The sequence below is a fragment of the Lepus europaeus genome, chromosome 5 (assembly GCF_033115175.1).
Source record: "Lepus europaeus isolate LE1 chromosome 5, mLepTim1.pri, whole genome shotgun sequence".
NCBI classification, from domain to species: Eukaryota; Metazoa; Chordata; class Mammalia; order Lagomorpha; family Leporidae; genus Lepus; species Lepus europaeus.
Genome location: NC_084831.1, coordinates 79938474 through 79964459, shown reverse-complemented (window position 1 = coordinate 79964459; position 25986 = coordinate 79938474). Strand labels below are relative to the sequence as shown.

Genomic DNA, 25986 nt, shown 5'->3' with positions numbered 1-25986 from the left:
CAAACGAAACAAAACGTTCAGATGACAGAAAACAGCAATGAGGATGATAGCAATAAGGAGAGGCAAGAAAGAGGAAGTTCCAGATGTTGTTCAGAGACAAAATCAGCAAAAGACGGTGGCAGACTTTAACATGGAATGATGAAGGGGGAAGTTGGTTACAAACAATAGTTTCTAGGATTGAAGAACTTTAGAAGAGCGGTAGGCTAAGAAGAAAGAGACCAATGAGAAGTAGTACTTATTTAATATAACCATGTGCCAGAAACATTTCTAAGTACTTTACATATGTCAAATATTTAATTTTCTTTTTTAAAAGATTTTTATTTCATTTATTTGAAAGTCAGAGTTACATACAGGGAGAAGCAGAGGGACAGAGAAAGAGAGAGCTTCCATCTGCTGGTTCACTCCCCAAATAACTGCAACACTAGGGCTGGGCCAGACCCAGGAGCCTCATCTGGGTCTCCCATGTGGGTGCAAGGCCCAAGCACTTGGGCCATCTTCCACTACTTTTCCAGGTGCATTAGGAGGGAGATGGATTGGAAGTGGAGCAGCCAGGACTCAAATCAGAGCCCATATGGGATGCCGGAGCTGCAGGTGGGGGGTTTACCTGCTATGCCACAGCACCATCCCCTCAGATATTTAATTTTTGAGCACGGCTATGAGAAGGGTACAATTATCACCCCCATTTTTGTAGGTAATAGAAAAAGGCATACAGAAGAGAAGTAACTTGCAAAGTCAAATAGTTAACAACTGGGGAGCCGGTTTCAAACCCAGGTAGTGTGGCTCAGCTGGCAGTGTGAAAAGGTTCAGACTAGGCTCGGAGAACTGCCAAGATTTAGGGATCCAGAAGACAAGGAGGTGATGGAACAAGAACCTGACCAAAAAAAAACCCAAAAAAAAAAAAAAAAACCAAAAAAAACAAAAACCACTCCAGAGAAGGAGAATTGGAAACCAGGGTGGTCACTGGGACTAGGGCCACAGCAAGTCTGGTGGGGTGGTGAGGGTGGAAGTGAGATGGCAGTGAGCAGAGTAGTAAACTGGAGGTGAGAAGTTGCAGTCAGCAGGCTCAGATATATTCCAAGGAACTGGATGGGAAAGAGTAGAGGGGTGGCCACTAGCTGGTAGATGAAGGACGCCACTGCTGCTGTGTCAGGAGATTTGGCGGTGTGGAAACAGAGCAGCTGCCATTTTTCAGGGAAGTGTTTGCTCAAGGTCGTTGCTTGAATATGATCTGATAAACTGAATATTAGGTATATGAGGCAAGCACAGGGAAACCTGAATTCTTTTCTTCTGTGCTCTAAAGGGTCTATATGATGTGCATAAATAAAGCCATACTCGAATGTCTCTAACATCACTGTACTCTAAGTACTGGTGTTTGCCTCCTTGACTACGGCTTTAAAAAGATGCCCAGCTCAGCCTGAAGCCTGCAACCTCCTCGATAAGAATCCAGTTCTCACTCTATTTGATATCCCAACTTGCTAGGACTAAGCCTGTCAGCTAGTAGCTTTCAAAAATGCTATCTCTGTGTTAAAGAGGGAATATCCATATAGAAACAAAGTAATATATATATATATATATATATATATATATATATATATATATAAAGTCATCTCTATGCAACAAAATCATGTTGCCTTGGTAGTTGATTTACACTGTTTTTGAAGTAATCTAAATTACTTAAAATAGAGATAAGAGTAAACTGTGTTCTAGGTGACACAAAAAAGACCATGAGATGCAAATCCATTGCAGTGTCTTGACTGTTTTCTAGTGATAGTATATGTAGAACAACAAAAAAATGTAAAACCATATTGTGGAATAGTCCCAATGATTAACTATAACTGTCAAAATACATGTGTAATATTTCATAAATGACACAAAGTTTTGGAGATAAAAATGCTTAGAAAGAAATGTTTTGAAAGACTACAGGATGATATAATTCTATTTGCCAGATTTCACCAGCACTTCCCACCAGGCACCAAAAAACAAATGATGTTAAAAATAAAAAGATGTGCATCTTCTACTTATTTGACATTTTTATCTTGAAGGAAAGCAGAATCAGAGAGTGCTCAGTTGTCTGAAGCATCCAAGCTCATCTTTATCAGGAACTCATTTGCTGGGGGGATCGTTTGGGCCGCTGGTTTTCATCTTGCAACTGTTAGAGACTTTTTGTCTTTGCCTCATCCAAACCTCAATGGAGGAAATACAGGGTTAAGAACTGAGAAAACTCAACCAATCTCTGTATCTATCAGTAATTCTGGTGAAACAGTCACATGACAGAGGTCAAAATAATTATTAAAATGAAGGTGGGAGTACCCTGTGGGAATTACCTATTGCCTGCCTGGTATCTACTACCACTGAATCACTGAGGACTGACAAGATAGTCAGCAGATTATGTACCGATTTAAGTACAAATAGTTTCAAAATTCTTTTTCTCATCCCTCTGTCTCTCTAATACACACACAGACAGACACACGAACCCCAGAGAGATACACAAAAAAGGATGATAGCCGAATACCAGTGCTAATGATGCTTACCGTTTGCTATGTATCCTGGTGCATACATGGCACGACTCCCTAGAGCAGAGTGCGCGAGGACATGTATGCCAGGAGAGCGACTGACGTGTACTTTTAAGCTGTATCTACCACTTACAGCAAAGGAGAAAAAATACCTCGAGTAAATTCCATCATCTTTTATAATATCAGCACCTGTATAAACAATCAGAAATTCAATGTCAACACTTGTCATCATAGTGGATTATTGATATGTAAAACTCATAAGTCATTTCCATTTAAGCATGTGTTATCACGGTTATAACTACTTTTGATATTATCAAGTTATTAAAAGCTGATGACTCCATAATTGCTACCTGTGATTCCTTAACCTCAGAAAGTTTTTTCCAATGATGAATGCATTTTACCTGTTTCAGTGTATTTTTTTGAAGATTTATTTATTTATTTGAAAGGCAGAGTTACACAGAGGCAGAGGCTTTGAGAGAGAAAGAGAAAGAGAGAGAGAGAAAGGTTCCATTCCACTGGTTCACTCCCCAAATGAGTGCAATGGCTGGAGCTGAGCTGATCTGAAGCCGAGCCAGGAACTTCTTCTAGGTCCTTTACGTGGGTGCAGGGGCCCAAGGACTTGGACCATCTTCTACTGCTTTCCCAGTCCATAGCAGAGAGCTGGATCAGAAGTGGAGTAGCTGGGACTAGAACTGGTGCCCATATGGGATGTCGGCCCTGTAGGCAGCGGCTTTACCCACTATGACACAGTGCCAGCCCCTTCAGTGTTAATAAAGACTTGAGAATCATCTTTAAAGTGCTTTCATTCCTATCACTAAAAATAATACTAGTTTTTTCATGAAACTAAGCACGTTTTTAAGCTTGGTTATGGTCACAGACCTTTCTGAGATAAAAAGATAGAAGTTATTCTGTCTCCCAGGAAATGAATATCCATGCACATATACACATTTCCATCCGATGAATGCTTTATGAATAAAAACCATGGTTGATAAACAGTGGTAAAGAGGTGTGAAATCCCCTGATCTCCTCATTAGAAGGTGCGTGGAACGGCTGGTCTGGATTCTAAGGGGTTGTACATTCTGCCCTCTGGGCCTAGCTTCAAGTGGCCATGCCGAAAGCTTGGCCAGTGCTAGACCTCCTCCCTTCACATTCATCCCCAGAGAGAGCAGGTCATCTCCAAGTCAAGTCCATGACTGAAAGGCAGGAGGGCCTAGATCCTAAGGCTGCAGTCGGAGGAGGTACAGCTTAGCCCAAGAGAACAGCACATTCACAGTTCAAACACAGGTGGCCATATGGGGCAAGCAGCTTATCCTATCCTAGAGGTCAAATCAGTTCTCACAGCATACCCCAGCCCTGAGCCGGGATTGGGTCATTGCTACAGTGCTCTGGAACCCCCCTACCCCCCGCTACAGAAGCAGGGTTCCTAATGTAAGGAAAGTAGGGGTATATTTAAATAAAGAAGGAAGAGCTAAAACATCTTGCTATCAAGGTTTATTTAGGGGAAAAAAAACTGGTGGAAAAAATAAAATCTTAGCATGTAGTGACTTACTGATTAGTAAATAAGAAGCTATACCTTTGCTGAGAAGTTACTCAGGAAAATCTCTTCTTATCACAGTTGTCACTACCATCTCTTTCAATCATTAAGACAGAAAGACATAAGTGTGAGGGGAAGCAGATTCACATTTTCACACAAAAGTAGCACTTTTCACTATTTCTTTCATTAGGGTATACATCTAGATATCAAATAAATGAAATGGTTCCAGGAAATATGTATAAAATGCTATTGAACTGAATTAAATGTTTTTGCCTAGGAGAACAGAATATGTTCTCCAGATCAGTCCAGAGGCTGCCAAAAAGGAGCAACATTCTGCAAAGTACATCACTTTGGACTGTGGGTAAGCAGGCAGAGCACGAAGAGTTCATCTGGATCCATTCCAATAAGCACAAGAAGAATTTTCAGGTATCTCTCTGAGAGAGGCTTGAATGAAAATCCTTTGAATGAACTTCTGTTTTATAAATGCCAGGCACAAGTGCCATGACAAGATACCCAATAGGCTGCTAAACCTAAGACTCTCAGGGGGAAAAAAACTTCCAAAGAGCAAAAACCAGACCTACCTCTGAAACAACAAAGAAAAGGAATAGAATCTTATTAGCAGATGGAAACACTAGGGACTGCCAACCTAGACTTCAAGGTCTGTTGTCATCCTGAAAATTTAGTTTAGGAGAAAAATGGAATAGGAACATGGCACCACAAAAGAGTTTGTTTTTAAAGGTCAAGAAACAGTGAGAAAGAGCCCAAGTGCTGCCATCTGCCTGGCCTGCCGCTGTGCTGTCTGTCCTGGGTGACAATGAGGCTGTGAACTCCGTGTGTGCAGAATGAGAACGCTGGAGTGGGGTTTTGCTTTGTTTTCACAGTGGTGTGAGAATTGGTGCTGTGATGCCACTGGGCTTAATGGACTGCTCTCCTGGGGACCAATTCACACACTTCAAAGGCTCTGGCCAAGCTGTTTCTCATCATCCCAACCAACTGCCCAGAGAATAGTCTAGGGTCAGCTACTGGATCACAATTTCAATTTCAATGTCCCCCCCCCCCCCCCCCCCCGTCTCCCCACTTCTCACTACTGGATTCGACAGGGGAAGGAATGGTCTTTCACTATCTCTTCCTTTTTGGATTTCATTTGCTCTTTTAGTTGTCTGATTATTTCAGAGTGAAACCAGTGACTCCTGGAGGGGTAAGGGTATGACATACAAGCGTGTTCCTGTGGGATCTGACGAAGTGAGAGTGGTCAGTGCCACTGGTCATGAAGAAGCCTAGATCAAGGGATCAGGCAACTTCCTCCCACCTCTTGCTGTCCTGCAGGAGCCCCTGGGGAACTGTTTTTTCCCAAGTCAACCTGTAGCTGCTCAGTATGTCAGTGATTCTGAGAGAATTCAGGAGTTGGATATGACTGAATGAGCGACATGATTGAGTTGCAGGAATTTTACATATAGGCTTAATGTTGATACTACCACATCCCAGCACCTGAGAACAAGAAGAAAATGATCACGTAGATCACATACCTTTCCTTGTCACCCACCTGCTCCATCATCAAGAAGTTTCAGCCTAACAGGCTCTCCAGTCTCTGGCTCAATGGTAGCGGTTACAGTGGCATTCCAGATGGGATAAGACCCCTTTCTCACGTTTGCATAAATCATCACAGGGTGGGGAAAACTCGTGGTATCTCTGTCTACAAAGGCTTCCACAGTGACTGGGGGTACAGCTGAGCTGGAGGCACGAGAGGCCACTGTCATTTTTAGGGCTTGAGGAGAATGGTGGGTATTGTTCAGTATGTAAGTCCAGGGCCCAGGCTGCAAAACAAAGGCTTTTTGTTTTGTAAAATGTAGAGAAAAATATCAATCCTGAATTTTATTAGCTTTTATTGTATATAAATAAATGAACATATATTTCATATTTGAATAAATATAAAAATATTTATATCTATTTGAAAGAATGACAGAGAAAGAGGGAGGCACAGATATTCCATCCGCTGACTCATCCCTAAACAGCTACAAGAGCCAAGGCTGGGCCAGGCCAAAGCCAGGAGCCAGGAACTCCATCTGGATCTCCCATGTGTGGGGTAGGGGCCCAAGCACTTGAGTCATCATCTGCTGCCTCTCAGGTTCCATTAGCAGGAAGCTGGCCCTGAAGTTGATTAGCTGGGACTCCAATTGGTACTCTGATATGGGATGTAGGCATTGTAAGCAGTGACTTAATCCACTGTGCCACAGTGCTTGTCCAATTTCTTATTTTGTAAAAGATATTTATTCTATTTTGTCTTCAGGAAAGGTTATTTCTTTTTTGTTTGTTTGTTTATATAGTCTTTATTACCCAGAAGATTTATCCATGATTTATCATTTTCATTGATTTTTCTTCTTTCCTGCAATTTTTACCTTTTCTCTAGGACAATTTTATTTCTGCCCAAAGAACATCCTTTAGAATTTTTTAAAATTGGGGCAAGTGTTTTGCCCAGCAGTTAAATCACTGGTTGGGATTCCTGCATCCATATCTGAGTGCCAGGGTTCAAGTCCTTGATCTGTTCCCCATTCCAACTTCCTACCCATGCACACTCCAGGAGGCAGCAGGTGACAGATCCAATCTGAGTCACTGCCACCCATGTGGTAGGCCTGGATTAAGTTCCAGGTTCCTGGCTTTGGCCTGGCCCATGCCTGGCTTTTGTGGGCATTTGGGGAGTGAACCAGTGGATGGGAGTGCTCTCATCTTATCTGTCTCTTCTCTACTTTTCTGTCTCTTTGCCTCCCAATTAAGTAAATATTTTAAAAAATATTTTTTTCTGTATGGGCCTTGTGGCACAGTGGGTTAAGTTGCAACCTGGGGGACTGGCATCCCAACATAGGAGTGCCCAGGATTGAGTCTCAACTCCACTTTCTCATCCAGCTTCTCACTAATGCACCTGAGAGGTGACAGATGGTAGCCCAAGTACTGGGGTTCCTGCCACCCACATGGTAGACTGGATGGAGTTCATGGCTCCTGGCTTCAGCCTGGCCTCTCCCTGACTAATACAGGCATTTGGGAGTGAGCCAGCAGGTGGAAGATCTCTCTGTCTCTCCTTCTCTCTTTGCCACTCTGCATACTTTTACAATTGTTCTTCTTTCTTTCTTTCTTCCTTTCTTTCTTGCTTATATATTTTTTGATCTTTTATCTTTTCTTCATTTTTTTACATTTTTTCTTTCCTTTTTTTACATTTGTTTAAGTGTATACCTTAAACATTTTTATTAATATAAAGAGAACAATTTCCTGTATTTCATAGATACAGTTTAAGAAGATACCCAAATTTCCTTTCTTCCCTAATCCCCCCTCATTCCTTCCTTTCTTTTTTTTTTTAAGTTTTTAAAATCTCTTCTCTCTACTTTAGTGAGAGGCAGAGAGAAAAGGGGGAGGGGGAGGAAGAGGGAGGGAGAGAGAGAAACAGAGATTGAGAGAAAATACACATGCTCCCATCCACTGGTTTACTCTTCAAATGCCCGTGGAGTTGGGCCTGAACCAGGGGGAAAGTCAGGAGCTGGAAACACAATCTGGGTCTCCCACATGGGTGGCAGGGATGCGACTACTTGAGTCATCACCGCTACTTCCCAGGGTCTGCATTAGCAGGAAGCTGGAGTCAGGAGTCAGAGTCAGGTATCAACCCCGGTACTATGTTGTAGAATGTTGTAGAACGCAGGAGTCTTGACCACTGGGTGAACTCTCCTCCTTTAATTCACTTTTAAAATGTAATAATAAGTGTCCACTTCGCAGCACTTTGCAAATAGTAATCTAAACTCTTCACCCAAAAGGCAGCCACATTTTTTCATTCTTCTTCACAACTGAGAAAGTGAGATCAAGTTATTACTTTATGATTCATGGAGACACTGGAATAGAAGGCAACAATATCCTTCTTTCCTTCCACTTCTGCCAAACTCACACTCCCAGAAATCCCAAGCAATGTAAACAACATATGCTTACTACTGGAGACCAAGAAAAGGACCTACTGTTTCGATAGATGACAGCTATAAAATATCTATGTTGAGTAACTTATAGAAATGCTGCTAAAGTCCACTCTCTTGCCTATCTGGACTGTCTGGAAGAGCCCTGCCAAAGAAGGTCAGAAAGGAAAAGGCTAAAAGTATAATGTAGTAGAAATGTGCCCTTTTGATTAAGCTATCTATACATGTGTTGCTTTTTCCCTGACACCGCGGGTAGCTTGTTAAATCTGGGATGCACTTAGGAGGAGCTAACACAGTATGAGGAAAAACAAAGAAACATTAAGGTGAGACCTAGGGTGGGAAGTGAAGGCACCATCAGCCCCTACCCTACCTTCCTCATAGGGATTCAAGCAGCCATTTTCCAGTAAAGTCATGATTCAAGCTAGCCACCAAGATATCCTATCAAGATCAATCCATGCATTCATCATCATCTATTTCTACCTATCTACTCATCTATCATTTATTACCAGTCTAACTGTCCATCTTTCCATCTGTCCTCTTTTTGGAATCAGCATTAGTGTCAGACCAATGGCAGGAACCTCCACATCAAAAAGTTCTCTCTAAGTGTAATCATTGTTTTGCTACTGGGCACCTAATCCAGACTAAGGAGCCAGACAAAGGGAACAAGGAATAGCTAAAGTGTTCCCAGTGAAAAGAACGTGGTGAATTAGGAGAAAAGTTCAGTAGCAGTAGGAAATAGAGTGTTTAGGAGAACAGTAAGAGAATCTCCGGCAGAAACCAGGACAGGAGGACTTTGTGTGTCCCAATAACCACTTGGATTTTATCCTGAAGGCACCAGTGAGTTCTGACCAGGAGGCAGATGGGTCAGGGTTATGCTTCAGAAGAATTGCTTGGATAGAGAGGAAGAGTGGGTGGGGTGGGGAGGATGCCCGCTGGGAATCGAGGTGACCAGGTAAGAGTCTGCCAACAGGGATGGGGAAGGGGCAGTGTGTGATGAGGCGGGGGATTCAGGAGTACAGAAACAGATCTGGTCAATTCACAGCTCTCTTTAGACCCTTCAGTGGTTCCTTTTGCCTTTAGGATTCAAGTCCCTACCCCACCCCCCTTACAGCCATGCAAAGCCTTTGCAGGTGTGATTTCTTTTTATCTCTGCAGCCTTATCACTCCCCTCTGCTTCCTCCTCCAGTCTCCTTACCTTATTATGCTACTCTGTAGCTCAACTGTATTGAACCACTCACAGTTGTATGAATAGCCAGGTTCTTTCCCTCTGAACCTTTCTATGTGCTGTTTTCTCTACCCAGAATCCATCACACCTACCAGCCCTTTTATCTGTTCCTAGAACAAGACCCAGCACACAGCAGGTGCTCCAAAACAAATGCATTGCATGTATTCCTATTATAAATCTAGGTAGAAATTTTTCCCCTAGCACATAGGCGACTATGTGTATATAGATTACATAAAGTTGTAGGCTAGAAAATAATTATTTGTAATACTAGTGAAAATATCAACTTCCTTTACTGAAGTGAGAAGTATTTATCCAATGTTTAAAGTGTTGAACATACCTTAGTTGTTTCTCTTGTTTTAAATATTTACAAATTGCCTTCATAAACTTAAAGTTATTTTGATATAGAGTATCAGAACAAAATTTTCCATAGTCAATGCATTTGATCACATAATTCAGTTGGCTAAACGTCATCACAAACAAGCTCATGACACCTACCTTAGCAGTTCCTGGAATCCAAAGACTAGCTGTCTGGAAAGCTGGGTTGGTGATGAAACTGTTTATGTGGTATTTTCTTCCATTAGGATCGAATAGTACAATCTCAGGGGGACCGCTGGTCTGCCACGTGACTAGAAAGACAGTGCCATTGCCCACACTGTTATCCACAAGCACAGTGTTTCTGAGTTGATGGTGAGGTTTAACATTTTCACTTGTACTTTCAAGCTGTTAAAGAGAATATGCATATGAAAGTTCCCAGTGCATATGTAATCATTTCTCTTTTTCTTTACTTTTATGATAAATAAAAATGAACTGGTAAAAATAAAAATCATTAATTCTGAAACACACTATGCTTACATAACTACTTTTTCATATGAAAATACTTTGCCAAAGCAGAACATTACATACTATATAAGTATACTCGCTATAAAATACTTTGTTACAGTTAAAACAAGTGTCATTTTATTATTCTTTATCAAGAGATTTTACTTGTTCTCATATTGTTTTTTTTTTTTTTTTTTTTGACAGGCAGAGTGGATAGTGAGAGAGAGAGAGAGACAGAGAGAAAGGTCTTCCTTTGCCGTTGGTTCACCCTCCAATGGCCGCCACAGCTGGTGCGCTATGGCGGGCGCACCGCGCTGATCCAAAGGCAGGAGCCAGGTGCTTCTCCTGGTCTCCCATGGGGTGCAGGGCCCAAGGACTTTGGGCCATCCTCCTCTGCACTCCCGGGCCACAGCAGAGAGCTGGACTGGAAGAGGGGCAACCGGGACAGACTCCGGTGTCCCGACCGGGACTAGAACCCAGGGTGCCGGCACCACAAGGTGGAGGATTAGCCTATTGAGCCGCGGCGCCGGCTCTCATATTGTTTTTCATCCAAACTAACACTGGCCTCAGATCAGCAATTATAACAAGTTTTCTTTGATTTTTATTTTTGCTTGTGTTTTAAAATGTATACAACCTGTCCAGATTCTTATTTTAATAAGAAATGAAAATTTGTATTCTGGTACATTAAAAAATTATTCAGCTAATCACAACAAGCTATACATGTGCATGTGTGGGTACACGTGTGTGCACATGTGTATCACATGTATAGAGTACATACATCTGCCTGCCACTGTGCTAAATGTTTCACATGTGTTATCTTTTTTGGTCCTTATAGAAACCCTCTAGATAAGTACTGTCAAGGTCACAGATGAGAAGACAGAGGCTTAGAGAAATAATTTGTCCAATGTTAAATTAATGAAGAATGGAACTGGTATGAAACCCAGGCAGGCTGTCACCAGAGCCCCTACATTTAGTTAGAATTTATTAGCCATGGATACAAATCTGTAAATAACTTTGAAAATGTATAAAACTTGTAAAATTGCTCAAACATGGAAAACACATAAAATTACATTGGTAGATGACAGCAGAGACATGAAGGGTTATTTGTTGAAATCAAATGAACATGTTAGTGGGCTGCTCAGCCACACTCTGCTGGGCCCTGGGCTGGTGGAGGGGATTTAGCCACAGCTCCTGTCCTCAGTCTACTGGAGCTACTGACATGCAAACAACAGGGAAGAGGCAGCCAAGTTTAGGAGTAGCAAGGCTCATTTGAACCCATATGAATGATATTTCATGTTAAATTCTTCTTTAACTTCTTAAAATACTTATTTCATATTGTTAAGGAAGAAATCACAGGTTATAAAGATTACTGAGAATTATCAGAAGATCAGCGAATAGGCTACACTCACTTGAATTCACATAGTTTACTTCTAACGGTGGGATAGTGGTTATTGCATTTACTGTGTACATATAATCTTCATGTTCAATATTTCCTGACAATAATTTACAGAGCTCATCATTTGCAGTAAGCCTTTATCTTCACATATTCATTTACCATCTGTGAGGAAACCATAGATCAAATTTGATTCCAAACATTGTTCAGTTATGTCCAAAATGTCTCTAAAGTACTAAGAAAAAAAAAACCACTTGGTCCATTAAAAAGTGGCTCGATTAGAGGAAACGTTTGCAAGCAAAATCAAGGAAGCTGCTGTAGTGGAAGAGGCAGCTGGACATTTTTAGGGGTTAATGAAACTGGTACTCCTGAGACAAGGCAGGAGTTTCAAAGATGTTAAAGATGCAAAAGTAAAATGGATTCTGATTGGTAGAAAGCTGTAATGAAACTAATAAGACTAAGTGCCTGGTTTTTCATTTCTCTTCTGGGCCTGAACTCCAGCCCACCTGCATTTTGAGCTGCAAGGAAGGAGCCGGCTCTGCTTACAAACCTTGAAAAGCTGAGGTGGCCATCACAGAGAACTGCTCCTAGAACTGAGGAGTGTGACATCAGGTGAAAATGAAGCCTGGCTCTGGTCACCTCAGGAAGCTCATTAAAAGCCTTCCGCACCCACATTGTCACATACTCAAATACTGCTGCACATTCAAGTACGGTCAGCCAAGCAGTTAGCACACCTCATCTATTTCCCCTGCTTCCTTCTCCCCTCCTCACCCCTGCCATCTGAAACAATAACATCCAGGAAATTCTGACCTGGATACTTTGCTGGAAAATGTCTCCAGTTCCAGAGGAAATTCTACTGAAAGCATCCATCATGCTATTGGAGTTTGATTGATCCGGAATGAAGAACTTTAAACCTCCTGAAATACATGATTAAAATTAAAAAAAAAATCAAAATCTCAGATCTTTTCCAACAACCTACCTTCCTTCCTCTTTCTTCCTTCCTTCCTCTTTCTTCCTTCCTCCCTTCCTCCCTTCCTTCCTTCCTTCCTTCCTCTTTCTTCCTTCCTTCCTACCTTCCTTCCTACCTACCTACCTTCCTTCCTTCCTCTTTCTTCCTTCCTTCCTTCCTTCCTTCCTCTTTCTTCCTTCCTTCCTTCCTTCCTCTTTCTTCCTTTCTTCCTTTCTTCCTTTCTTCCTTTCTTCCTTTCTTTCTTTCTTTCTTTCTTTCTTTCTTTCTTTCTTTCTTTCTTTCTTTCTTTCTTTCTTTCTCTTTCTTCTTTTTAAGATTTATTTGTTTATTTGAAAGGCAGAGTTCAGAGAGAGAAAGAAAGATACAGAGAGAGATCTTTCATCTGCTCGTTCACTCCCCAAGTGGTCACAAAGGCCGGGACTGGGCCAGGCTGAAGCAGGAGCTAGGAGCAAGGAACTTCATCAGAGTCTCCCACGTGGGTGCAGGGGCCCAAGCACTTGGGCCATCTTCTGCTGCTTCCCCAGGTGCATTAGCAGAGAGCTGGATCTGAAGTGAACAGCTGAGACTTGAGACTTGAACCAGCACCCCTTTGGGATGCCAGTATCACAGGCGGTGGCTTAACCCACTATACCACAACACTGGCTCCTTTGTGTGTATTTTTATCATAGACATTAGTACAGTTAATCTTAAAACATTGTTTTTAGCTCCATAATTATATATATTCAGCTTTGCTTAAAAAGGAGTTTATAAAAACATTATTTTATATATTGTTAGTTGTATGTAATTGGGACCTTATGGCAGATGCCCTAAATAGCACTCTGGCCTCAGAATCAGCCCTTAAGGCATTCAGATCTGGCTCAAGATCCCATGAGAGTATTTTAGGCATGGAAAGCCAAGACACTCTGGCAAAAAGAAAAAAAAAACCTAAAGGAAAGATCTCTGTGAGTGAGATCCCAGTAGAAAGAACAGGCCATCGAAGAAGGAGGTACCTTTCTCTGAAGGGAGGAGAGAACTTCCACTTTGACTATGACCTTGTCTAAATAAAATCAGAATTGGCGAACTCCAAAGGCTTCCATAGCCTTGGCAACTCATGGCAAGAGCCTAGGGTGATTACTGACGCCATAAATAAGAGTGTCAATTGTTAAGTCAACAACAGGAGTCACTGTGCACTTACTCCCCATGTAGGATCTCTGTCCTTAATCTGTTGTACAATGTGAATTAATGCTATAACTAGTACTCAAACAGTACTTTACACTTTGTGTTTCTGTGTGGGTGCAAACTGTTGAAATTTAATTAATATATACTAAATTGATCTTCTGTATATAAAGATAATTGAAAATGAATCTTGATGTGAATGGGTTGGGAGAGGGAGTGGGAGATGGGAGGGTTGCAGGTGGGAGGGAAGTTATGGCGGGGGCGGGGAAGCTACTGTAATCCAAAAGCTGTACCTTGGAAATTTATATTTATTAAATAAAAATTTAAAAAAATAAAAATTTAAAAGCACCAAAAAACAAAAAAAATCCAGATGACAGATTTTAGCAATGATTTCTGTGCTTTTAAGAAAATTATTTCTAGTTTTTCAATTAAGCCATATAATCTGAATTTTGTGGTTGTCCTTTAAATATTTAAGTATATATAAATACAACCAGCATAGAAAATGTCAAAACGATACATAAACCAAAACCATAGTGCCAAGTGCTAGGGACGAAGGGCAGAATTTCTGACCCTTTGGCTCAGCCGGTCCCCCCAAATAAAAAAACCAAAGTCAAAACAATAACAGATTCATGTGCAGAGGGCGGGAAGGAATAGCAGGGGAGGGCAGGGTGGGTACGTCACAAAGGGAAGACCAGGGTTAGGTGGAGACTCAAAGGGGAGAGGACAAGGCCCACCAGCGTAACTCAAGCCAAACCTGAGCTGCCCCAGACACACTGGGGCTATGTCCCAACAGGGAAGCTATCAGGCCCAGGCGCCTTCCCCCTTTTTCAATCAGCTGGTCAGCTGCCCAGGCCTGCTGGGCTGGGGACCGACACAGGCTCTGCCAATATTTAAGTTAGCAGGGAGCTGGAACAGAAGTAGAGAAGCTGGGACATGAACTGACCATATGGGATCCCGATGTTGCAGGTGGTGGCTTTACTTGCTTTGATACAACACCAGCCCCTCTTACTAAAATAGAGTTTCTGTGAGGATAAACTGAATGATGTAGGAGTATATGACAATACAGTTATACCATGAGGTACTAACCAAAGTTGTTAGGGTCAGGTGTTTGACCCAGCACCTGAGATGCCTGTGTCCCACCTCTGAGTGTCTGGGTTTGCTACCTGGCCCCCCACTGCAGCTTCCTGCTGACGCAGATCATGACAGGCAGTAGGAGATGATGGCTCAAGTAACTGGGTTCCTGCCACCCAGATGAGAAACTTAGTTTGGGCCTGGCTCCCAGCTTCAGATGGGAGTTCTCTCTGCCACTCAAATTCAAAATAAATTTAGTTCTACAGACTGTACGACCTGTACGACGTGCTAATTCCTCCAGGTTTCTGGCTGCCGATGATCCCAGGGTGATGGAATGGACGGTTGAGCCGCTGGTGAGCACACTGTGCAAGCAGCTGCCAACGTGCTCATCAGCCCCGCTGGTCACTAATATGATCACAGCGCCGTAAGCTTTGCCATTCAGTTTTTCCACCACCTATTTTGGAAGGAAATGTAGTTCAAATTGTTTAATTGAACTGAAGAATTTGCGTTCATGCCAAGCTACCTACTAGCAAGCCATAAACCTGTTTGAGGTTCTCTGTAGCCACTACACATTATGCACCATGATGTGTCCATAGTTTAGACTGGTCTCTGTCATAGAGGCCCTGGGTACATGACTGTGTGGGAGTCTTGCCTCCAAGATCCCGCGAGTGGTCAGGAAGAGGGCCCAGAGCAGTGCTCCTCAACATTTGGATCAGCTGGGGTGCTTTGAACAATTTTAGTCATCAGGTCACAACCTAGATTAATTAAATTATGATCGCGGGTTGAGACCGAGTCATCAGGAAGTTTTAAATTCTCAGGTGATTTCACGGGGCAGCCGAGGTTGAGAAACACTTGCAGCAACCACCCGTGATACGACTTGCTGACAATCAGGTGCTCACTGCACGGCTGCATGCCATATGCAGCATCCAGACGTGTGCTGATTTAGATGAACTCTGATAAGCCCCAAACATACCTTTGGCCTTAATTGATTCTCACAGGACTTCAGGTCTAGGTTGACACTAATCAGGAGACAGGCTGGTTTTGACCAGAAAACCAGAGGGTAACAATGGTTACAGCTGGGGTAGTCTCAGAATGAATAGGGACAGTTGAGAGAGTGCCCAAATGATATTTGAGTCTCTCTGCCTTAACCATTTTGTATTCATTTATTTACTCATTCTTTAAACAAGCATTTATGAAGCAACTATTACATGCCAACTTTGTCAGGCACACAGAATACAATGTCATCAATGGTTCCTAACTTTAAAGGTAATCCATCATTACTCTCTTATAGTTGAGGTTGCTATGAGCACCGCATAACAAATTGACCCTAATCAGAAGGAAGCTCAGGTACAAAAGGCAGGAAAGAAAAGTCACGGTGAGTGAGGCTTAGGAGGCTCTACGCTACCTGAAACCCCTTCTTTAGTCCGGAGCACACGCTGATTTCTGCTTCAGTGGACACAGTGGTAGGCAGGTGAGAAACCAGCTGCTTTCGGTCATCGCGGCTGTTAATTTGCTGTAGCGGGGCTCTGATCTCTCCTTTGCTACTGAAACTGGCAGTGCCCACAAAAGTGTGAATTTCCACAATCTGCATCAAAAAAAATTCTGCTGCTTGTTGCAGTCGAAGGAGTCTGTCAGCCTATGTCCCAAAAAGGAAAAAGCAAGCATGAACATTTGATAGCTAAAAGTATGACTAAGATAATTAAATTACCAAATATATCTGCTAATTCTTCATGAGCCGTTGGATCATAAATTTTTAGTTGGAAAGGTGACATAGTGTTAAAATATTGTTTGCTGAATTGTAGTTTCAAAAATGTGTGCCTTTTTGGGGAAGGGATAGTGGTTGGAACTTTGCCCCAACAAGATGCTCCTAATTACAAACACATATCCCTACTGTTTTTTCTCCAACTCAGATCTATGTAACCAATTGAGGTTTGCAACTGCTTTTTTAAAAATTCAGACTGGGTGGAGTGCGTGTTTGGCATAGTGATAAAGCTGCCACTTGGTATGCCTGCATCCCGTATCAGAGTGCCTGGGTTCAAGTTCAAGTCCTGGCTCCCTTTGGAGTCCAGCTCCCTCATACGTGTGCCCTGGTGATGGCTCAAGTATTTGGGTCCCTACCACCCATTTGAGACCCAGATTGAGTTTCTGGCTCCTGGCTTCAGCCTGGCCCAGCCCCAGCCCACGCCCCAGCCCTAGCCACTGCCATTGCAGGCATTTGGGCAGTGAAACAAAGAATGGAAGATTCTCTCTCTCTCTCTGTCTCTTTCAAATAAAGAAAACTAAATGAATAAATACATTTAAAATTCATACTAGGTAGGTGAAAACATTGCAAACAGACTTTATGGTAGAGAGGAGTAGTAGAGAATCTAGTGTCCTTCCTGAGTTAGCCACTGTGATTGTGGTCATCTTAGGTTGGCAACTTCATCTGTAAAGCGTATTCAGTAGTGTCTTTCTTACTTTTTAAAAAAAGATTTGTCTATTTGAAAGTCAGAGTTACAGAGTAGGGGGATACAAAGAGAGAGATTATCCATCCTCTGGTTCACTCCCCTACTGGCTACAATGACCGGGGCTGGATCAGGCCACTGGCAGAAGCCAGGAACTTCTTCCAGGTCTCCCATGTGGGTGGCAGGGGCCCAAATACTTGGGGCATCCATCTTCCTCTGCTTTCCCTAGGCCATTAGCAGGGAACTGGAACAGAAGTAGAGAAGCTGGGACATGAACTGACCATATGGGATCCCGATGTTGCAGGTGGTGGCTTTACTTGCTTTGATACAACACCAGCCCCTCTTATTAAAATAGAGTTTCTGTGAGGATAAACTGAATGATGTAGGAGTATATGACAATACAGTTATACCATGAGGTACTAACCAAACATACAGCAATATTAGTGTTCAGGTTTGGGCAGGTGATGTTACAGATGAATTCACTAAGATCACTTGTTTGGAAGACTGTGGGAAAAGAGAAAGGGGCAGCAAGTTGAGTTTCAGGGTTTCACGGGTTCATGGATGACTGTGACCTCTGTCTCCATCCCGGACACCTCCCTTACTGCCTGGACCTGCATGTCACCCCACCAATCTCATGTCCCACAGTTTGTCTCAAACTCTACACACTCAAAATCCCTTGCCCCCCCTTCTTAAATATTGTTTCTCTTACAGTACTGGGAGATAAGTTGGTAGAGTGGATAAGCAAAGATTGAATCCTGCCTTTAACCTTTGCTGATTTTGTAGCCGTGAAAAAATTACTTGTCTTTTTATAGCCTGTTTTCTCATTTACAAAATGGATACAAAATGAGCATTCAGAATGTATATGCTATTATCATGATCATGGTCATCAAGTCACCATTCGCAATGATGACTCTCCTCCCAAATGGATGTGCTAGAAATCTACTACTCCTGTGTAACCTGCTTCCATGTCTTAAACAGATCCTGTTAAGTAAATGTGTTACATTTCTTTCAAATCCATACCATATTTCCATCTCAGTTGCGTCTTCCTCAGATCTACCCAATGTTGGTGATAGCCATGCCAGTCAGTCCCATTCCCCTGAACAAGTCCTTCTCATTCTGCTCCTTGGCCACTGCACACACACTTTCTTTCCCTGCAGTGTCCTCGCTCATACTCTTCCTCATCTCACCCAATCTAGCAAGCACCTACTATCCTTCAACTCCAAGTTCACCCTTTCAGTGAAGTCTACCTTGCCCACTTTCTTCTATAGCACTAGACATTGTCTTGACAATGCTTCCACGGCAGCTCATATGTCTGTGAGATCTTGTCATACTCTATTGTACTTATTCACGTGGATGTATCACATCTCCATCATTAGATTCACAAATGTTCAGAGCAAACACCCTGTTCTCCCCCATCTCTGTATCCCACAGGCCAGCACAGTGTGGGCACCTGATAAATAAAGGGATGGATATAATGGTTCAGTGATGGTATAGGCAATAAAAGGGAGGAAAGGTGACTTTGTCACCTGGGGCTTATTTCTTTTCTGCTTATTTCGTGTCTTAAGTAGTTATCTTCCTTTCATTCCATCAATCCTCACTCAACATAGACAGGTAACCAGTATTGTTACCCTGAGATTGTATTTGAGAAAAGCATGTCCTAGCCATCAGTAGGTAGACAGCATGACAAATTGCATTAGCAGAATTCCTAATATTCCTATATTCTTAGTAATTCAGATAAGCCCCCTGTCATATCCCTCTCCAGATGCAAGAATTCTAGGACTAATGAGGCAGAGAACACAATAGCATAAATTCTCTTCTTGGACATGTACTATAATAAAAATAAAATCTGTCATTTGTAATTAATTATGAACCAAAAACTCCATATTTATTATCACATTTATTCTCCCTCAATACTCTTGTGATGTAGACAGATAAATGTTTAATAATTAGCTTTTTGGAAAGAAACACAGAAGTGGGGGAGAGAGGGAAGAGGAGAGGAAAGGAAGGAAGGAATGAAGAAAGGAACAAAAGAAGGAAGGAGGGTGGAAGGAGAGAAGCAGGGAGGAGGGAGGGAGGGTTGGGTGAGGGCAAGTAAGGGCAAGCTCTGATTTAGAGCAATGGCCATTTTCTGTGCAGTAAATAGCCTCACCATGGCTGACTTCAAGCTGACAATGTGATGGCATGGAACACAGAGCTGGGAAGAGGTGTACAGTAGCCAACCCACAGAGATACAATAAGCCAAAAATAACCTTTAGATTATAGGTTAGAAATAAGCATTTTTTTTTTTTTGCAAAGGGGCCAGATAGTAAAGATTTCAGGCTTTGTATGCCTGAAGTTCTCTGTTGCAACTACTCAATTCTGCCATTGTAGCACCAGGGTGGCCATAGGTGGTATGTGGTAACAAATGAGTCACTTTTTTATGGATGCTGGAAGTTGAATTTCATATATTTTTTCATATGTTATGAAATATTATTTTCCTGATTTTTTTCTTACTATGTAAAATGTAAAACCACTCTTAGCCAATGCTGGGCATAAGTCATAGTAAAAACTAGAATAAAATTTAGGAAGTAACGAGTTTTGAGCACTTAGTCAATTTGTTTTTAATATTTTGAATGACAAGATCATATAGTTTAAGGTTAAAAATGGCTGCATTGATTAAAGGGTTTGCAAATTTCCATGTGAAAGTAGGTATCCTAGTCCTATTTTACGGTGAGAAAACTGAGCTCCTGATTACAGCCAGTAAGTGACGTAACCAGAACTGAAGCACATCTGCCTGATTCCAGAGACTCAGCCTTGAGCTGGAGGTTCCTAGAGCAGGTTCCCAGGAGCTGGCTAGATCACCGGGCCACTGAATCGTGTAGGGACATAGGAAACATACACACGTCAGGCCAGCTCACTGCAATTTCCATCTGCTGTTTCAACCACAGATGCTTACCAGCGAATGGCTGTGGCCAGAGTTTTCCTTATGTGTCAGGATCTTGAAGAAGAGTCTTGGTAGGGGAAAAGTTGCTATTAGTGGCCAAAATGGAGGTGAGGAATTATCTGTGTATTTCCTTCATCTGCATGATCCTAATTTCTGGGCCACATTCTGAATTTGTCTGTCCCATCTCCAAGAAAATAAGCTGTGATCATTTCGAACATTTTGCCTGCCTTTCAAATAAATAAATAAATCTTTAAAAAAAAAATGTTACCTCGGCCATCTTGCTGGACACATCCAGCACGAGACAGACCACCTTGTCACCAGCCTGCACAAGGGAGAATGTGGGAGGAGGTGGGAGCTCGGTCCCACCCAAGGGAGCGCTGCGGTTAAAGTCATCCGAGGCTGTGATTATGTCCCATGCACTTGAGAGGCTGCATATTTGGTTCTGGCGGTTAGGAGATTCTTGGTTGTGGGTACTTGCGTTACAGAATTCAACCACCTGGAAAGAGAGCAGGGGCTATCAGAGAGGAGCAACTCTCCCCCAGCACTGGAGAAGCTTTTCATTCTCATGCAACTTGGACTGAAAGACCAGGTGAGCCAAAAGAGAGGAAATCTAGACAGGCCACGGCAGTGTACTTCTTCCCTTGAAGAGTGACAGCTGGTTTGCAAACAAACTTTGGCATCCTTTCCTTGAGACACTAGCACCTTTGTGATGATGACCCCCATTAAAAGCTTACTTGTACTTGGCAAACAGAGAGCAGACCGTGTGTGTATATCTCAGTCTTAAAAAAAAAAAAAGTCTCCCTCCTTCCTTAGCATGATGTTGTGTTAAGAAAACAGTCCAGAAGATGTTATCTTTGTTGGACAATTCCATGGAATCATATTTAATGACTACTGCACCTTTATTTATGGAACAGTCTGCATATATTGGTTTAGCTCAAATATTTACCTCTAAGAATAAGATTAAGAAGGAAAATAACTTAAGTCTACTTCCTGACACCCCCATTCCCATAATTTAGAAATATAGAGATAATTTGTTCAATGCTACTGATGAACCTGTGTCAGTACCCCAGTAAAGGTGTAGTTTGTACTGCAAAGGAATGGATCCCTATCTATTTCCAGGCCTCCATTCCTACAGGATGGTCGCTCAGATAGAAGAAGCATTATGGACTCTCTAATCTCTTCTCTGATTTCATAGAAGCAGCTGAGGCTTTGAAAAGAGATTAACTGCAATAGGGTGTGAGTTTCTTAGTAAGACAAGGAGACAGGGCAGAACCTGGTTTGGTTTAACTTTGTTTAGCTCTCTTTCCCCACATTTCATGACTGTGGTTAGGAAATTGTGGAGCTTTCCTGACTAGATATTGATCACAAAGATTGTGACGTGTCACAGATAGTAAGACCAAATACACAGAATTAAGCTGGCATCAGATATGTAAGCTAGAAACTAAGAATATAATGGATGGGACAAGAAATAGGAAAAAATCAGGGCTGTTGCTGTGGCATAGTGGGCTAAGCCTCCACCTGCAGTGCTGGCATCCATATGGGAACCAGTTCTAGTCCTGGCTGTTCCTCTTCCAATCCAGCTCTCTGCTATGGTCTGGGAAAGCAGTAGAAGATGGTCCAACTACTTGGGCCGAGGGAGACTTAGAAGCTCCTGGCTCCTGGCTTTGGATTGGCCCATTGCTCTGGCTGTTGCAGCCATTTGGGGAGTGAACCAGCGGATGGAAGACCTTTCTCTCTGTGTCTCCCTCTCTCTGTAACTCTACCTCTCAAATAAATAAATAAATAAATAAAATATTTTTAAAAAAAGAAATGAAAAATAAATAGGAAACATCACCTTAAAATTACAAAACAGTTCCTAGTCTTGAATAAAATCAGACTGAATATCTTCAAGGAAAAAAAATGCATCATTTCAATGGGCATTGGTCAGCCAGGGAAGTGAAAAGTCCACCAAGGCGTATACCTGTGAGGCTCCCAGCCCGGCCCACAGAGGAGTGCAGCACAGACAGGACTGTGAGGTTTTTGTGATGCAGGTAGACTAAACCTAGAACTCATTTGGCTCCCTCCTTTCTGATTCCATGCAGGCTTCTGGAGAGAGTCTGGCTGCTCCCTACGATCACCCCTAAAGTGAAAATGAAGGGGTAGGAGAGGAAGAGACCCCCCACCCCACACGCCAGGACAGTTAGCACACTCCTTTTAAACAGGAATTTTTAAAATGGTGCTCTGGATTTATACACTAGTCCCTGTCCGTTATTTTCACATGCAATGCTAATAAGGCCGGGTTTCTGTGCCCCTAAAGCTGAGTGTTATTGGACTTCAGTGAAATCTCATCTTTCCCTTTAAGTTCTATTTCCAGGCCTGCATTCCTAAAGTCCATATTGGCTGCCTACAGAATGGTTGCTCAGATAGAAGAAGCATTATAGACTCTCTAATCTCTTCTCTGATTTCATAGAAGCAGCTGAGGTTTTTTTTTTTTAATCTTTTATTTAATGAATATAAATTTCCAAAGTACAGTTTATGGATTACAATGGCTTCCCCCCCCCCCAATTTCCCTCCCACCTGCAACCCTCCCCTTTCCTGCTCACTCTCCCCTTCCATTCACATCAAGATTCATTTTCAATTCTCTTTATATACAGAAAATCAGTTTAGTATATATAAAGCAAAGATTTCAACAGTTTGCCCTCACATAGCAACACAAAGTGAAAAATACTGTTGGAGTACTAGTTATAGCATTAAATAACAGTGTACAGCACATTAATGACAGAAATCCTACATGATTTTTTTTAAAAATTGATTAATTTTCTATGTAATTTCCAATTTAACCCCAAGTTTTTTTTCATTTTCAATTATCTTTATATACAGAAGATCGATTCAGTATATACTAAGTAAAGATTTCATCCGTTTGCACCCACACAGAAAAACAAAGTGTAAAAATACAGCTGAGGTTTTGAAAAGAGATTAACTGCAATAGGGCGTGAGTTTCTTAGTAAGGCTAGGAAACTGGGCAGAACCTCTTTGAAAAATAAAAGAAAGAGAAATAGGAATTGCAAATATTAAAATACAGAGTGGTTTACTACCTCAAGTAAAAGAAAGTGTAAAATGTATCACGTTCATTAATCCAACACACTTTAAAAAATAAAGCTATTTGTGAGGCAGACAAAGTTCCCTCCTAACCAGTGGTACGTTCTCAAATGCCCAAGACCACTAAAAGCTGTGCTGAAACCAGCAGCTGGAAACTCAGTCCAGGTCTCCATATGAGGGTGGCAAGAACTTAACTGCTTGAGCCACCACCTGTTCCCTCTCTAAGAAATGATACAGGAACGCCACCATAAAAGCAATTAATTTTGTGGTCTCCAGAGTTGCCTGGCTAAATCACCTATCCTGGAAAGCAGATGATCAGCTTTCTAAAGGACTTTATTTTTGGTAATTGTCTTGGGAAATTTAGTTTTTTCACTTGTAGAATAAAAATTAGATGAACTCTAAGGTGTCCTAAGCTCTAAAATGCAGTGCATCTTGGGGCCAGCTTGGTGGTACAGCAGGATAAGCCTCTGCTTGAGATGCTAGTTTCCCGTGTCTGAGTGTTGGTTGGAATCCCAGCTGCTCTACTTTAGATCTAGTTTTCTGCTTAAGCACCTGGGAAGGTAGAAAGAGATGGCCTAAGTACTTTGGGCCCTGCCATTCATCCGGGAGACTAGGATACAGTTCTTGGCTCCTGGCTTCAGTCTGCACCAGCCTTGGCTGTTGCAGTCATTGGGGAAGTGAACCAGCAGATGGAAAATGTCTCCCTTTCCCTCTCTCCCTCTCCTCTTTTGCTGTGACTTTCAAGCAAACAAACAAATAAATATTTACATAAAGTAAAATGTAGTGAACCTAGATTATTTTGTAAAGTTTAAGCACATAAAATGTATCAATCTATTTTAAGAAACGGTACATTTTTATAGGATTTTGTCATTCCAAGGCCATACTTACAGAAGATAAACTTTGCATGAACATTATTGATGCAGTGGCATTTTGGGTGCTGTTGTAGACAAACACACATCCTTCTTTGAAAAGCTTACTAATGATACAGTTTTCTTGGGGGCAAGGGCCTTTTTCACATACAAAGATGCCTGTGATGTCAGATGAACACCTAAAAGTAGAAAGAGAAACTTAGAATTGGGTTTATTTTAGAAAGATCTATGTTCTTGGCCGGCGCCGTGGCTCACTAGGCTAATCCTCCACCTTGCAGCGCCAGCACACCGGGTTCTAGTCCCAGTCGGGGCACCGATCCTGTCCTGGTTGCCCCTCTTCCAGGCCAGCTCTCTGCTGTGGCCAGGGAGTGCAGTGGAGGATGGCCCAAGTGCTTGGGCCCTGCACCCCATGGGAGACCAGGAGAAGCACCTGGCTCCTGCCATCGGATCAGCGCGGTGCGCCGGCCGCAGGGCGCCTACCGCGGCAGCCATTGGAGGGTGAACCAACGGCAAAAGGAAGACCTTTCTCTCTGTCTCTCTCTCACTGTCCACTCTGCCTGTCAAAAAAAAAAAAAAAATCTATGTTCTTGACCGCCTTACATAGTAGTATGGATCAAGGACTGTAAGTTGCTAGATACAAATAAAACATTACAAGCATTGCACTATTAAGAACACTCATTAATTTGGAAATGCACTCCACTTTATTTTAAAGCCCTGAATCTTGATGGAGGGGTGTGGACGGGGTGGTCCTGATTGCCAAGGGCTTAAACAGCTACACAGGAAATTCAGACAAACCAGAAAGGACGTGGATGACAGCGTCCTGGGTCAGAGCTCCTCTGAATTCAGTTCCACTGCACACCAGAGAAAGCAGAGAATGATGACATTTAAAGGGCTCCTTCCTCAATAAGCAATTACAAATGCTGTCAATGGAAGTGAAAAATGGTGCAACTTTTAGGAGAGGAATCAGAAACTATTTCCCAAAATTGCAGCTGAGGGTACCCTTTGACGCAGTAATTCCTGTGTACTTGAGAAATAACATATGTATAATGCTATAACCTCTAGTGTTACTGGCAATAACAAAAGATTGGGAACAACTCATTTTTCCAACAGGAGGGGATTGGTTGAATAAATTGTGATAATTTCACATAGGAACATGGTGAAGAAGTGGGAAAAGTGAGATAGCTAAGGCATAACCTTTTATGAAGTTTGCCACACAAATATTTACTTAAAAAACTATAATAGAATTTAAAAAGCAAAAATAGAAAGGTCTCTACCTTATCATTTAAATTTTAGCTGCCAGTATAAACAATTTTGGAATTAAGCAAATAATGGATTTTAAACATGAGAAAAAGTACTAACCTTGTTACTTTAATTTGATTCTGCCCATTTATGTAGAAAGGCTTGTCATTGTTATATTCATCAAACACTCCCCAACGGAGATGGGCCCATTCATGGACAAACACTCTGCCTGTGGAAGAGAGAGCTTTGGCTGTTGAGCTCCTAGAAACTCAGCGAAGACCTTGCCTAAGCTGTAGATGACGTGACAACACTCTGCTGTACATTCCCACTCCAAAGACTTGAAGTCCAATTCACTGCCCCACTTTCCTCTTCCATGTCCTGCTACTCCACCCCCTACCGCCATGAAGAGTCCTGTGAAAATGTTTGGTCCTGTGGAGGCAAACCAGTCGCACATCTATTTGGAGCTAGTAAGGAGGTCCACATCCTCTCTTTGTGCAATCAAACTGCCTATCAGGTTTTGTTTCACTTCACAGAGGTCAATACATTAAGTTTGGGGAAAGAAGAAAAAACATATTCAGGTAAGTAAATTGGCCTCTGTCATCTTTAGTCTGTGCTATCCAAGCAAACCTGTCTTTTCCTGGGAGACAATTCTCCTTTCTACTGGAATGATTAAAATCAAAGGGTCAGGAGGAGGGAGCAAAAAAGGCCATTGTAGAAGCTCTTCCCCCACTTGTGTGGTCCTTTCTCTTTTATCTTATCCCTTATTCTCCAGCTTTCTCTTTTATTTTATCCCTTATTCTCCATGC

General features: G+C 42.1%; 1 protein-coding gene across 1 annotated transcript in view; it reads right to left on the bottom strand.

The window, feature by feature from the left end:
- The window catches only part of CLCA2 (chloride channel accessory 2), a 37844-nt gene that overhangs the window by 4562 nt on the left and 7296 nt on the right, over positions 1-25986 (bottom strand). The window contains exons 4-12 of the mRNA XM_062193426.1: positions 25301-25409; positions 23961-24120; positions 20263-20490; positions 16033-16263; positions 14904-15081; positions 12242-12348; positions 9715-9939; positions 5591-5861; positions 2532-2702 (exon numbers count right to left, since the gene is read on the bottom strand). Coding sequence (XP_062049410.1) covers positions 2532-2702; positions 5591-5861; positions 9715-9939; positions 12242-12348; positions 14904-15081; positions 16033-16263; positions 20263-20490; positions 23961-24120; positions 25301-25409 — 1680 coding nt within the window. The remainder of the gene's footprint in view (positions 1-2531; positions 2703-5590; positions 5862-9714; positions 9940-12241; positions 12349-14903; positions 15082-16032; positions 16264-20262; positions 20491-23960; positions 24121-25300; positions 25410-25986) is intronic.